This window comes from Strix aluco, chromosome 4, assembly GCF_031877795.1.
Source record: "Strix aluco isolate bStrAlu1 chromosome 4, bStrAlu1.hap1, whole genome shotgun sequence".
NCBI lineage: Eukaryota > Metazoa > Chordata > Aves > Strigiformes > Strigidae > Strix > Strix aluco.
Genome location: NC_133934.1, coordinates 94,108,896 through 94,122,810, shown reverse-complemented (window position 1 = coordinate 94,122,810; position 13,915 = coordinate 94,108,896). Strand labels below are relative to the sequence as shown.

At 44.5% G+C, this 13,915-nt stretch overlaps 1 protein-coding gene across 7 annotated transcripts in view; it reads right to left on the bottom strand.

The window, feature by feature from the left end:
* Window positions 1–13,915, bottom strand: part of ACTN1 (actinin alpha 1) — a 92,762-nt gene that overhangs the window by 42,684 nt on the left and 36,163 nt on the right. For all 7 annotated transcript variants that reach the window (XM_074824401.1, XM_074824393.1, XM_074824397.1 and 4 more), the window contains exon 2: window positions 4,785–4,899. In XM_074824401.1, the coding sequence (XP_074680502.1) occupies window positions 4,785–4,899 (115 nt within the window). The remainder of the gene's footprint in view (window positions 1–4,784; window positions 4,900–13,915) is intronic.

Here is a 13,915-nt window from a genome sequence, read left to right as displayed (position 1 = left end):
AGGGTGATCTTGTATTCCTTTTCCCCAGCCAGGATACAGACCTCCTATGTCTCTAGTCTCTTCACTGAATAGCCACAACTACCTGTATCAGGAAATAAAATCACTTCTTTGGCTAGTGGCTTTATAACTGTAAGGACTGTCATCTCTGCTCCCTTCCCTTATACATTTGATGTATTGTTAACTCTATGCAATGGTCTCTTACCCAGTGGTATGCATTTTAAATGTTTACAGTAAGGCAGAGAGGGAAGCAGCCTAGCTCTGAGGCAAGGGCAGGTAAGTCTCATAGGAATGAGACTTAGGGCAAACACCAGCTCCTGACTGGAACAAAGCTGGAAGATTTGAAAAAGCACTTCCTTGACCTTATTTATTTGAGAGAGTTGCATTAACTGCAGTCATGCCCTTCTTGATAGGCTGCCTGTAACTATGCTTACAGACTACTTTTACTAACACTATCCCAACACACAGAGTAAGCAAATTAAAGCTTGGACAGACAAGTGGGCTTTTCAAAGAAACCTCTGATAGAAATATAATTAGATGGGACATCAGGAACCACACGTACGTGGCACACAACACCAAAAAATGAACAGAACAACCACTTTCAGATCACAAGCTCCAGAACACAAAAAAGATCTAAACAAAATGCAAGCAGGTTTTGCACTTTGAAAAAAAAGTTATGAGATAATTTAAAAGAGATCAAATGGGCAAGTCTAGGCAAGTAATTACTCACCTGACCTATTCAGTTCCAAGAGTCTCCTGCTTTATCTTGAACCTGAATATTTAAGTCAGCACGAGCTGACTCAAAACCTTTATTTGAGGCTTAAGGGTGAGAAAGAGAAGTACTTTTTAAAGAACTCTTTTTCATAATAAAACTGGAAGGCTTGTTTCCTAACAAAGGAGTGAGAAAAGCTAGAAGGGAGAAAAATAATCCTCATAGCCATGCCGCACAAAGAAAAAAAGTCTGGAAATGAAAATCCTTTAAAAGTGTTTCAGTGATTACTGTAGGCTGGTGTCATTAGTTCTCAAGCTTAAGGATAAAACCAGATTCACTTTCAAAATGAAACACTGATGTCTGATAATTTAAGTAAAAAGATTTATTTATGGTACTACCTCCATGCTAGGATGAAAAAAACTCTCTTCTGCTTTAATGGAGCCTCAAGTACACATCATGATACATTGCTTTCTTTTTCCATTGGATAATGCTAGTCATTCTAAATAAAAGTGGAAGCATTTTTTGTGACAGTTTCACAATGGACTTAAGCAGACTTATGTTGCCAAATGTCAACAAATGGATTGAGCCAGCTAAAAAATAACCATTTTCTTCAGCTCATGTGACTGTAAACTAGCCTTGCAAAAAAAAAAAAAAAAAAAAAAAAAGACAAGAGATTGGGTTTCAACTGGAACAGCAAGCTGATCCAATTCACCTTGTGGCTGCATGTGCATTGCCAACACAAGGGAGAGCATCTGAACTGCTCTCCCTGGGGCTGGAGAGAGCAGGATTGTTTCCTCTGACAGCAATGCGATCCTCGAGCAATTGATGGTGATTGCAAAACTGCAGTCTTCCTCTCTCAGATATCACAATAGGATATTTGTTTTAGAATAATTTTTGAGCGGGAACTTAAGTCCCAAAACCCAATGGCTATTCCCTTCAGACTTGGACTTTATTACAAATTTAGATTTCCAGAGAAAAGCTTCATCTGGTTCCATGCCATACATTATTAATTACATAGACTATTAAAAGGGAAGCCTGCTAGAAATATGTTCTACTTTCAGCTATTTGCATCATGGCTTTATTTCTCAGTACTTCACCCAGCTGAGAAAATGAAAATGGTCTACTCACTTCCATTCTCTAATTCTCATGTACTAGCCCAAGGCTGTACTTTAAAAGCCAAACAGTGCAAGGAAGTGTTGGCATAGAAGTTGTTTACAGCAAATTTGTTTAGGAAAAATTTCAATTAGTCATTCCTTCTGTTTGGGGAAAAAACCCCCAAGCTTATAACTTTATTTTAAACGTACTAAACATGAGCTTAGCCTTTTCCAGTCTTGTAGTATTATTTTTTTAATGGGTTTTGTCAGGGGAAGGAAATGCACGCGGTGAAAATTGAAAGGGTATCTTTTGGGGCAGTTGGGGGGCAGGGAGGGCCCAACTGTTACTTCCCACCACGGAGGCCAATGGGAGAAGATTTGCAATGAGGAGGTCCCAGGACTGTTCATAGAGCTTCTTCCCCCACCACACAGTGGCTGGGGGACTGACATGCTCTGGCTGGGCTGGGAGGGAGCCCATCAGCAGCACAGCTCACCACCAGAAGGTACAGGGCTGAGTAAAACTGAGGCGCTCTCCCTCTTGCAGAACATCACTGCTTCACATGCTTTAGGAAGTTGCGTCGGATAGGAAAACTGCTTCCTACCTGCCCTAGCTGCCTGGCAGCAACATCTCCCCAAGGACACACAGGAGGGTCTGCCCTGAAACAGGTCTCCCACAGCCCCAGTGGCACAGTGCCTCTCCCACCCTAGGGTCTCCAGCAGCTTCCCTGATGGAGGCTCCATCCTTCCTCCCATGGCAGTGTGGCAGCAGCCACTGCTGCAGTGGGGGCAGAGGAGGATGGCACTCCCTCACTCCCACACACCCTGGCCGGGCAACCAGGCACAGGCGGCACTGTGGTCCATGCAGCTCTTAGCCAGGCCAACCCAGTGCTCTCATGGCTGAAGGCTTTTATGGCCATCACTCTCTGGGTTAGAGGGAAAGATCAGCTTGCCATAGAGCAACCCTGCCCACACCAAATTCCTGTCAGCTGCTCTGCAGTCCCCCAAAATGTGGGAAGAGAAAGGTGTGGAGTGAGCCAAGAGCTGAAAGGAAAGGCCAGGAGCTGGAACTGGGGGCCTAAGAGCCATCCGGAGACTCATCCTTTTGGCAGGTGATCAGTGGGAACCATGGCAGGAACATAGAGGCAAGCCCTTGCCAACTAGGAGACTCCTTACCCCGACACTGCTCCCAGGCTGGGCTGCTGCTTCCCCAACTATGGGCCAAAGGGGCTACCAGCAGGGCCAGCAGCTGGAAGGAGGCTCCATAAGAGCAGTAGGGCTCACAACTGGAAATGGAACCGTCAATGATGGAAACGAAATAGGGAAAAACCAACTGTGCTAGATTTCTCCTCTTTTGCCACTGTACCTGTGAAAACTGTGGTTCTAGCTTCTGCCAGCTCTAAGGAAAGGATGCTCAATCCTTAGTGTGTGAAGGACCATAGCCTCTGGTGGGATGCTGCCCACAGCTGGTCCCAATGCCTTTGCCTGCTGGTCATCTAGCACCAGGCTGCGGGCACAGAGCTGCTCTACAGCAGATGGGGAAATGCCGTGCCCACACCACCAGGGTACTCAGAAGCTGTTAGCTTCTTCCTAAACTGAAGAGGTTCCGACAGGCCCTGCCAGTGGGCTCCCAAAGAGACAACAGGAGAGGAAGAGTGGGAGATGAGGCAAGGAAATTAAACAGCGTGAGATATGAGAACCCCCACTTTAGCACTGAGCCTCATCCAGCCTCCCCTTCATGCTTCTCTCCCTTATCTTCCAGTTCAGTGATTAGAAACTAAGCCGTCAAGGCCCATCTACCACAGCTTCCATGCTGCAGCCCCTCCTCTGCAAGGGAACAGAAAATAAACTAATAAGACTCTGCTACCTCGTTTCTTACAGGCACTGCAGAAGCAGTGTGTGCACTGATAATATTTTGAACTCTGATTCTTCCAAACCACTAGCATGGGCAAAACTCCTGAGGTTTTATCCTATATTCATAAATTTTGAAAAACACATATACTGACAGCATCTTTGCAGGAGTTGGCAAAGGAGAAGGGAAGGAAAAGAAAGGAGAGGCAGAGGGAAGGCAGTTTGAGTGTTTCTATCATGGTGATTTTATTGGAAAACATATGGAGGAGGTCAGGAGTGCAAGTCATTGGGATGCTATTACTGGCTCAAAAGCCATCAAAAGAAAGTCTGTGGGCATAAAAACCCCAGTTTCATACATATAGTCTTATCCCCCCTCGATGCCTCCCACAATACTTTACTAAAGTATTTATTTCATCAGCACATCAATAGGAATTACTGCTTAGATGAAATAATCCCAGGGAGATATCTGTCAAGTAGTGGGACATTTGTGATACAGAGTGAAAACAAATCTGACCTAACTTGTTCATGCCACTGTTTTTATTTCAAACTGTGTTTTCTTGGATTTTGCTTTTCTTTGGGATTTTTTTTTTCCCCTGAAGGCTTGAGCACTGAGCTCAGATTGAAACTAGAATGGAAAAACTTCAGTCACAGCTGAAACTGAACGACACAGAAGATTTATTGGTTTGACTCTCCTCTTCCAATAACTTCTATCCTATTCCCACTGTCATGCGGCTTTGGTATGATTTGCCAGTGCATCATTCCCACACTCTTCCCAGAGCTGTTTCATCAGCCCTGCCAAGCAGTAAGAGCCGTTGCCTGAGCCTTCACAGGAGGCTGTGCATTCCTGACGGGCAGAGGAAAGCTGAGAGGCAGGAGCAGGAATGCAATGGGCAGCCTGCACAGGCCATGAGGCTTGGAGTACATTCCAAAAGTACATTAATGGTCACTGCTGGAGACAAGATACTCGTTAGGGAGAAATTTGTTCTGAATCAGAAAGCAGCTGTTCTTATACTCCAGCAAAATCTGCAGCATTTACAGCCCTTGCTGTCCCTGCTCTGCGAGAAAGGAGGAGGACAGATTTCAGAGCAGAGATGCTCAGGACACTTGAGAGCACCACACAGAACCTCTCTCACCTGAAATGACTTCCAGAAGTAACATGAGTTTAAGACCATCCCTGAAATCTTCCTCTATGTTCTCAATCTGTGTTCCAGCCTTGCGGAGGTGAGAATTACACCATGCTGTAAATGTCTAAAACACAGGAAAGAAAGAAAGAAAAAAAAAGCAGCAGTCAGTAATCTTCCCAGAAGCCAAAAAACAGTTCAGAACCAAAGCAGTACTGCTAGGTACCATGACACAGATTCAAATGCCGGTTATCTTTCCACCCACTGTCCTTGTGGAGCACAAGTGTTAGTACCTAAATATCCAAAGAAGTTGCAGGGTGTTCCCATGACAGAGGGAGTCAGAGAGACAGTCACTTCACAGCTCCAGCATGTCTGATTTTCTGGAGACGCTCCTACATTTTGTGTTTGGTTTAGAATACCTTGAAACTAATTTTAAGGCATGCTAAATGCTCAGAATGCTAGGGACTCCAGTAGTGTTAGATGACACATCTTAACATAATATGAAGGAGAACTGAAAACAGCATTCCAGATCTTCTTGTCTCTAGACAGGTGCTTGAGAAAAAAAAAGACCATTCTTCTATGGCCAACCGCCTCTGGTCTACTCCACCCCCAGCAAACACTGCAGCCTTTAGACAGACACTGAGAGACAGCGTGCCGAGCTCCTCAGCCACATAAACCACACCCTAGTGGTGTCTGTCCTGCTGCCTCCAACTCGCTGCTAAGCAGACCTCCCTCGCTTGCATGACTGTCCCACCTTCCCTCCCCCCTCATGTGGGGGAATAAATGCTTTCTGAATAATGATGCTATCACCTGTCTCAGCATAAGTGGAAGTCCTAGAAAGGATAAAAGTAAGCATTACTTAGCGACACTACTGTCTAGCACAGTCCCAAAGTCCCACTACTTGAGAGCCTCTGGCAGAAGGATCATTGCAGTCACTTCAATGATAGAAATCACAGCCACTCTGTAATTAGTGATATTATGCACCACCACCGTAGTAATAATATGAGTTCAAAGTGTGGGAGGGACTGAGGTCCAAACTACAACACAGCCAGCCGCATTCAGGCTAAACAAAACTCTTTTTGGAAATGCCTTCTGACCTCAAGTGATCAGGGTAAGAGGATCTCTCATATGAGAGAAATGATTTTCACCACAACTGATGACAAGACACATTTTCTGTGGTTGCAATCTGTCAGAACAATGGGCATGCAGGGCACTGACAGGGAAGAAACCATCTCATCCCACAGATGTGGTAGTAGGTATTATCTCAAAAGAACACCACGTGAACAGGTCTGAAAGAGAAAAGTAAGTGCTACCATTCAACGGTCAAAACACAAGAAACATATAAAACCCCTCAGATACCTCAATGTGGCATGGTCTTAAATAGGTGAATCAAAGAGCCCAACCTGGAGATGCAGAAGCTGTTTGACAGTACTGTTTGAAGAGTAAATGGTAGCAACTAGTTCTTTTAAGGCAGACAAGTTTGTCCAAGTGCTAATGAATGTGTTTCACAGTGTTTGAACAGGACACCAAGTAAACCCTTTCCTTTGTACAAACTGATAACCCCTCAATCACTCTTTAAATAGAAGGGTGAGGTTACTCCAAAAAATGAGCGGCTCCAAAAGCTCAGTCCTACCACAAGGAAAGGATCTTCCAGATGTGCTCCCTGAGCCAATTCAGCAAAGAACTGTTTACTTTCTTTGGTAAGGATAGTCTTCTGCTCAGTAGTGCACACAGGCAAATAGCAGAGTCTAACAAGCCTCTGCAAGAGAAAACTGGGCGTACTTGAGCCAAAAGCAAGAGGGTGGAGTGGACCACAGCAGTCATGCCATCTTAGGCTGTTGGGGAACCGCAGCAGAAAGGACTCGGCTGATACTGAAGCATGGCATGCCAAAAACTTAGAAATGCTTCACTGCTGCTTACACCATGCACAGAATTTCAAAAGAAAGATCACCCCAAATGGCAAAGAGCATCAGGGCTTGCTCTTATTTGTCTGGAAGCTAGGCTTCCTCTACTAACCTGCTCGCATTCATGCTTACACAACTACAAATAGCATAGCAAATCTTTTATTGGAAAAAGCGTTGCTCAACAGCTGCTCTTCCCACCACTGTGCTCTGGCCTTGCTCTCCGCCGGGGCTGTGGGATGGAGCGGGATAACAGTGCAGCTGTAAATACTTTCATGGCAATGGCCCTTTGGATGGATGCATGTATTGTGAAAGTCTGGGATCTCTTTTTTCAAGATGGCCTGGTTTCCTTCCAGATTTGGAAGCCTTTTTTTTAAAAAAAAAAAAAAAAAAGAGTAGAGTCATTAAGCACCTTTTATTGCTTTTTATTGTTATTCCCCTGAGAAAGAGAAGTGGTGTTTTTTTCAAATAAGAGTGGTTTTATTTGAAAATGGGCCTTCTATCCTGAAGTACATCCTTTTAGCACTACTTTCTTCATTCCACTGCCTGCACTGTATTATGTGAGAAGAGGTTCATTTATTTGGCTCCCTTTTGCAGCCAGGCTCTTTCACTCCTCCAGAGGGGCAAATGAGAGCAGAGATGTTTTCAAATGGTACATCATCATCAAATATCAAAGTATGAGAGCGAGTTATGTCAGGAAGGTTGTGGAAACCCATGAACCTTCTTCTCATATCTGGAAAGCAGACAGAGCAAGATACCTAGACCTAGGGACTGGCCCTGGGCCACATTACAAAATCTATGTTGAATTGAGGAGGAAGCCTGAGATCTAACTCACGGGTCACCAGGCTGCACTTTTATTTCTTGTATGACTTCTCTGAAGCCATTTCAGTTTTGTTTTCCATCAGCCCAAAGCAGATCAGAAAGTTCTGCTTGAAATCATGGATAATACCAATATAGCTCAACTGGGCATCTCTTTTCATGTTTTGAGGAGGAAAGAGGGTGACCAGGTCTACATTTCTAAGAAACACAGATGAAATTAAAAGCAAACTACAAATCTTCTGAACTTTGCATTATTATAAAGCCCGGCAGAATAATCAGATCAGTGAGAGTACTTTTATTGTTGTAAGAGTCACCTAGGGCTTGGCGAAAAACTAAGTCCAGGAGCCAGCACTCCAACTTCTCTGCTGGATCCATCTCTACCATATCACAGTCTCAGACATGCTGAAGTGAGATGACTCCGCAAAACATTGCCATTAGCCATCAGCAGCAGAGGTGACACCTCAGCTCCTCCACAACACAGACCATGAAGACTTAACAGACAGAGCACACACAGTCCCCACTAGACAACTCCCAGACATTTTGTCAAGGCACCCTTCAGGCCCTACATGAGCTGCAGTAAGCATAATACCATAAGCAGCACAACAGCATGTGGGAAAGGCAACAAGCAGCAGCCCAATGTGGATGCATTAGGCCATTTTACAAGAAAGCAGGATTATGAATGCTTTTAATAAGTGCAGTGGGATTCACAAACTATATTCTTCACAGACCAACCCAGAGCAGCATCCATCAAAACATAATAATCAGAAAACATCTTTATGTTGCATCTGCTGCATATACTGCACAGGAGTAAAATATCTTCTTACTTCAAAGCAGTAAATTGGAACAGACAGATAGGAGAAGGCTGGAGAAATGTGGCAGAAAAGTCAGAGGGAGCAAGAGAAGAAGGGAGAGCTGAAATTTTTGCTGTCCGTTGGGTCTTGCAATCCTGGCAGTCTTGTTTGGCAGTCTTGTTTTTACTGACTTGGCTTCACGCATCTACACAGGATCCTTTTTGTTATTCTAGGAAACCTACTGAAACCACCCACTCGCCCCATCCACCTTCTGGGCAACACAGCCGCTCCTCCCCACGCCCTGAGTCACAGCTAGCAGTAGCAATCAGCTCAGCTCAGGGCGGCCGCTAAGCCCTGCTGTGCTGCCTGTCACCAGCAAACAAGCTTTCAAAAGTGGAAAGGGCTGCTGAGACCAGCCAGCCATCTTTCCAGCACAGGCCTGACCATGGGAGCAGCCAGACAAAAAAAACCCAAAACCAAATCACCTGTGTCTGGTGGGGTGAGGTGAGACGCACCCCAGTTCGGAGGGCAGAAATGCACTGCCACATGGGAAGTAAGGTCTCCTCAGTCGTGAGCTCAGACCACTGCTCTGAGGCAGCAGATGTGCTTCCTTGGTGCCTGCAGACACAGAAACCTGGACATTATCCTCCTGCTTACCTCTAACTCCCCATCCCAAAGACGAGGAAACAAATACTCTGTTAATCTTGAGGCTTACAGAAATTTCACCGATCTGGAAAACTACTTACTGTTAAATAGCAGCACAAAAACATACCATCAACTGGATTTTCTTTATACAAATCTCACACCATAAATTTTCTATGGTAACTGCACAAGAGGTGCAAACAGAGCTGTATTTCTTGGCCCTTGTATCTTTCCATATATTGTACTCTTAATTTTATCTTTGGACAGAACAGATTGCCAGGACCCCCCTGCAGGTCTGCCTCTTGTTCAGTGTTCACAACGGAGGATGCCCAATGAAGGGACACATGTGCATTTTTGTGTATGTTTGCATGCACATGCATGCATTTCTCATCACTGCTCTCTGCACCCCCTGCTCCCATCTAGCTATGATTTGTAGCTTTTTTTTTATACCCCAGCTTCATCAGCAAAACCCCTGACACTGAGATCAACTCTTGCTATTTGTGTGCTGTACGAACAATAGGACCTTCATATTCTACCACAATATAACCTGTCAGATAATAAAAAGAATAACAAATGTTACTAAAAGCAAGCAAATATGATTAACTGTTCTGCTGCCTCAGCACATGAGGCAGGTTTACTGTTGGGGTAACCTCTACAAGCCTACCTGTATACCTATATTAACAGGCACACACACCCTTTTTCTGACAACACATGAAAAGTCCCTGCTTCTTCAGAGTTCACTGTATTAACCCTTGCCCAGGCATAAGTTAACCGAAAACAAGAGCCAGGTGATTGCTGGAGGTCCTGCAGCCAAAACTCTGAGATACCATCTTCAGCTATCTTCTTCCAGACATCTCCCAGTACTGCCAACTGCAAACCTACCTCTGGTTCTCCCTGTATTACACGTGCATGCACACACGCACTCCCTGGTACTCTTTGCACTTCTCAAACTTTTGCTTTTGTTCCTGCAACCAAATAACATTTTCTCTTCAGACTGTCCTTTCTGAATTCAGTACCTTTCTGGTAACAAAGTGGCTGAGGCAATGTTCCTGAAACCTGGGGAAGCAGGACAGTAAGCCAACACTTTAAAGAATGCTTCTGCCTTGAAAGCAGCAGTGCTGTGACACCACTGAGAACAGATCTAGAGAGCTCTTTGCTGCAAGAAAACAGCCATAAGGCACTTCAGTCGCTAAGCAGTTTCAGCAATGTAAATGTCGAAGCTACCAAAACCACATAACTGACAGATATTAAAAAAATAAATGGGCACTTTTATCTATTTGTGGCTATGACAGTGACATTCCAGCTTTATCTGACCTTTCCAGATGCTCTTTACTTCTCTTCTTGCTAAATCACTCTTCCACACAGCCCTGCTTTCCATGGGTGAGTGTAAACTTTCTGAGACAGCCAAGAGACCACCATATTTGTGTAACAGCCCCAGAGAAGCTGTAAGTGAGCCAGAGCAGTGCCGCTTGCCTCCTTTCCAACAGGAGAAAGGTCTGGTCTAAGCAACCGAAGAAGGAATTCACTGGAGCACTGCCTCTCCAGAACACTACCACTGTGCTCAAAGGGAGGCAGTGTTCCCAGCCACCAAGGCACCCTCCTTCCTTGTGTTTATGTTGGGGGATGAATTTTAAGCAAGTATTTCAACACAGATCTGCTGTTGAGATGTGTCCACAAAGGTTTGGCTCATGTTAAGAAGGGGATGGAGCTGCTCACACACAAATCTCAGCCTAGTAGCACAGTTTCATGCTGTCTGCACATGTGCTCTGCAAAGTGAGGTCTTGAACAGGCTGAAAGCTACGGGTACTAGCTCAGGCTTTCTTCTAGTGTTGTAGGAGAAAATGACAGAAAGACTCCCTTTCCAGTCACCAGAAAAGAAAGCAGAAAATTCAAACAATACATCATGCACAGCTGGAAAACAAAATCAATTTACCCAGCTGCAAGTGCTGCTCTTCTGCTAGTTGCATGCTCAGGGGAGTGCACCTGGGCTCCTGACTGCACAGCCAGGCTGCACTGCCTGCCTGCCAGCCCTGAGGGCAAACTCTCCATGGCGCCTGCTTACTGCAGTGCCATACGGTACAGGGCTGCTGAGACAGATCTGCTAATTCTTGCAACAAATTCTACAGCCAGTTCCATGCTGCAAGAAGTTTAATTTAAATGAAGTTATCTTGAACAATGACTGAGGCACTTACCTAATAACAACTAATAGTTTATTAAGAACAGGCAGAAAACTGCTGCACGCTGCTTTTTTAAGCAATAGAATTACTAATAAGGCAGTTCCAGCTGCCCCAAAATGGGATCCTTTCCACCTTGGTAGTCTGAGCACTGAAGATACTGTATTAAGTAAGGATGATACTAACCCACAGTCACCACAAATCTCTCTCTCTCTTGCTTCTTGAACAGACTAGGCCATCATTACACCTTATTAATCAGATGGTTTTGGACTGAAAGGCTGGGCAGGCCATGAAACAAATCTCAACCACCCAGTCCAAGTTTCCCTGCACTCAGCACTAGAATTCATTACTGGCATTAACCCCCAGGTCTCATGTGATTTTTCCCCTTCCTGGTCCTATTGCTTCCTGACAGCTTCTGTGGCACTCCCTTCTCCAAATCATCCTTTCACACCTTAAAACACTTGAAAGAATTGCTGGGGTCTTGTGGGTGGCTGCTTGTCACCCTCCCCACACTCAACACAGACTCAAAAGACAGGCTTGGTTGCAGCTTCTTTTCCTGCCCAAGGCTGTGGTACAAGCTGACAAGGAGGTGCTCAGTTAATTAGGGAGTAATTACAAAGTAATCCTGGATGCTGTCAACACCTTGGCACAAGAAAGGTCATGGCTGGACAAGGCAGATCACACCAACAACCCTAGTGAAGAAAGCTGGGCATTGAAAGGGCCCTTCATGAACTACAACTGTGATCAAATAAGCCAAAACACAGTCTCCTGTCCCACTGAACAGTTTCTCTGCCCACAGGCTGCAAGTGACAGAAGCTTTATACACATTTATATTAGTGGTTTTCAGTTGCGACGAGGAGGAAGTGCAGCCCTACAGCCCTCACCTCTGTATACTATGCCTCTTGGTTTATTTGGATGTCTGCCAGGATGCCCAAAAAAGCTCAACAAATGGCTGTCCTCTCCCCGCAGAGGAGCTCTAGAGATTGGAGATCCTCTACACAAACCTCATCGCAAGTCCAGAGTGCCTTTTGTTTGAACCTGAATTAAGAGATCAGTCAGCATTTACCATACCATCCAATGTCATCTTCTAACCTGAAATACCTCCACTGCATGTTGCTTTGCATTTGAAGCCACCTAACAATTTTGAAAAGAAGAAAGGCATTTGATAAACCCTTTCAGCATTTACTCTCCGAGCCCATTCTCCAGGCCACAGGGGTGGTACAAAGAGCTTGGTTTGTGTTGAAGAGTTACTCAATCAGCAACTGACCTCTAAAGAATTACAGGTATGATGGTGTGCTGGGTTTGGCTGGGGTGGAGTTAATTTTCTTCGTAGTAGTCAGTATGGGGCTATGTTTTGGATTTGTGCTGGAAACCCCTAGGGGGACCCATACATTGGTCAACTAGACCAATGCTGCACAGTGAAGAGCTTTGCTTTCCAATGTAGTTGGTCAATTCTCTTCAAAAGGCTGAAGGAATTAAATGGGTATTTAGAAGGAATCATTAGTTACTTGCAGCACTATTTTGCCACCTCCACAAAAGGAGTTTAGTAGCACTAGCATCAGTGGTAATGTCCTGTTCTGGTTTAATTGCAGCTGTTGAGTTCCAAGCATGGCTGAAAGACAAAATATAGCCCACGCTGCTTCTGAAGTACTATGTCCTGAAAATGGGAGGTATCATTACATTGTACTATGTGTTCCCAGCATCCACCTAAAGAACCATTTGGTGGCTGTGTAAGGAATTACTGAGGGTGAAAAAGTAAATTGTAAGTTTACTTGCATTTCCCTACTCCAGGGCACAGCCCCTGCAACGTTAGAAAGACAGAGCTCCGTCACTGCTTCTTAGCCACTTCCCAAAACCCATCTCTGCAGCTCAGGAGGAGAACAACGCTAAGAGCCCCAGCCCTAACTGTAACTGCACAAGCCAAGCTAGATCCCACTGGGAACATGGAGTTCACCACCAAAGCCTCTCCTTGTCCAGAGGAGCTAGGAAGCACTGCATAGGGAAAATAAACCCTCCTGACAATCAATTTATCCTTTTGGATGATGGCAAAGAATCAGCACAGCAAGAAGCACAAGTGAATTCCATGTAGGAGTTTTAATTTTTGCTCAGTGGAATAGAGTTCTCAGTGTCTTGCACAATTTTTAAGTCTCCTCTCCTGGAAGACAGAACAAAAATGAAAGCATCAGAGTCCTTCCACACTGGTTTTCCACTGGTGTGGTATTAACTGCTTTGGAGTCATAACAATTCCTTTTATTAGCTAACAACAGGCTAAAGTGGCAAGGGCAGAAATTTCAATCCAGCATGCTTCCTGTCCAACACAGGGTAAATATTTGCTCTTCTCTACATTTGTGCCTCTGGAGCCTTTAACTCCATTTCTGCTACAGACCATTTCAGGAAGAATCTGGTTTTGGCATTTAAAAGCTACTGACCATTAAATCAATGAGTCGGCTGACATTTCAGATCAGTAAAGTACAAGCTCTCTTTATCCCAGAGTTACCAGAGAGCACTAATAGCTAGGAACTTACAAGAAGTCTTCAGACATGCAAAAACCATGCAGAAAAACTGTACAAGGAGATTAACTGGCTAGAAGTATGATCTTTTAGAGCTTATTGTGAAGCTCAGACTAGCAAGACTCCTCATTATGCTCTTCTCTCTCCTATGAAATCAGCTCATAAATGTCAACTTTCTTCAAGCTCTCTCATAACAAAAATTAAACAGAGCTTGTCTCTGCACTTTATATGCTGAGCTTCCCAAATGCTTTATAGCATTTGAAGATATACAGAAAGAAATCATTTTACTGAGTACTAGGATGCAAC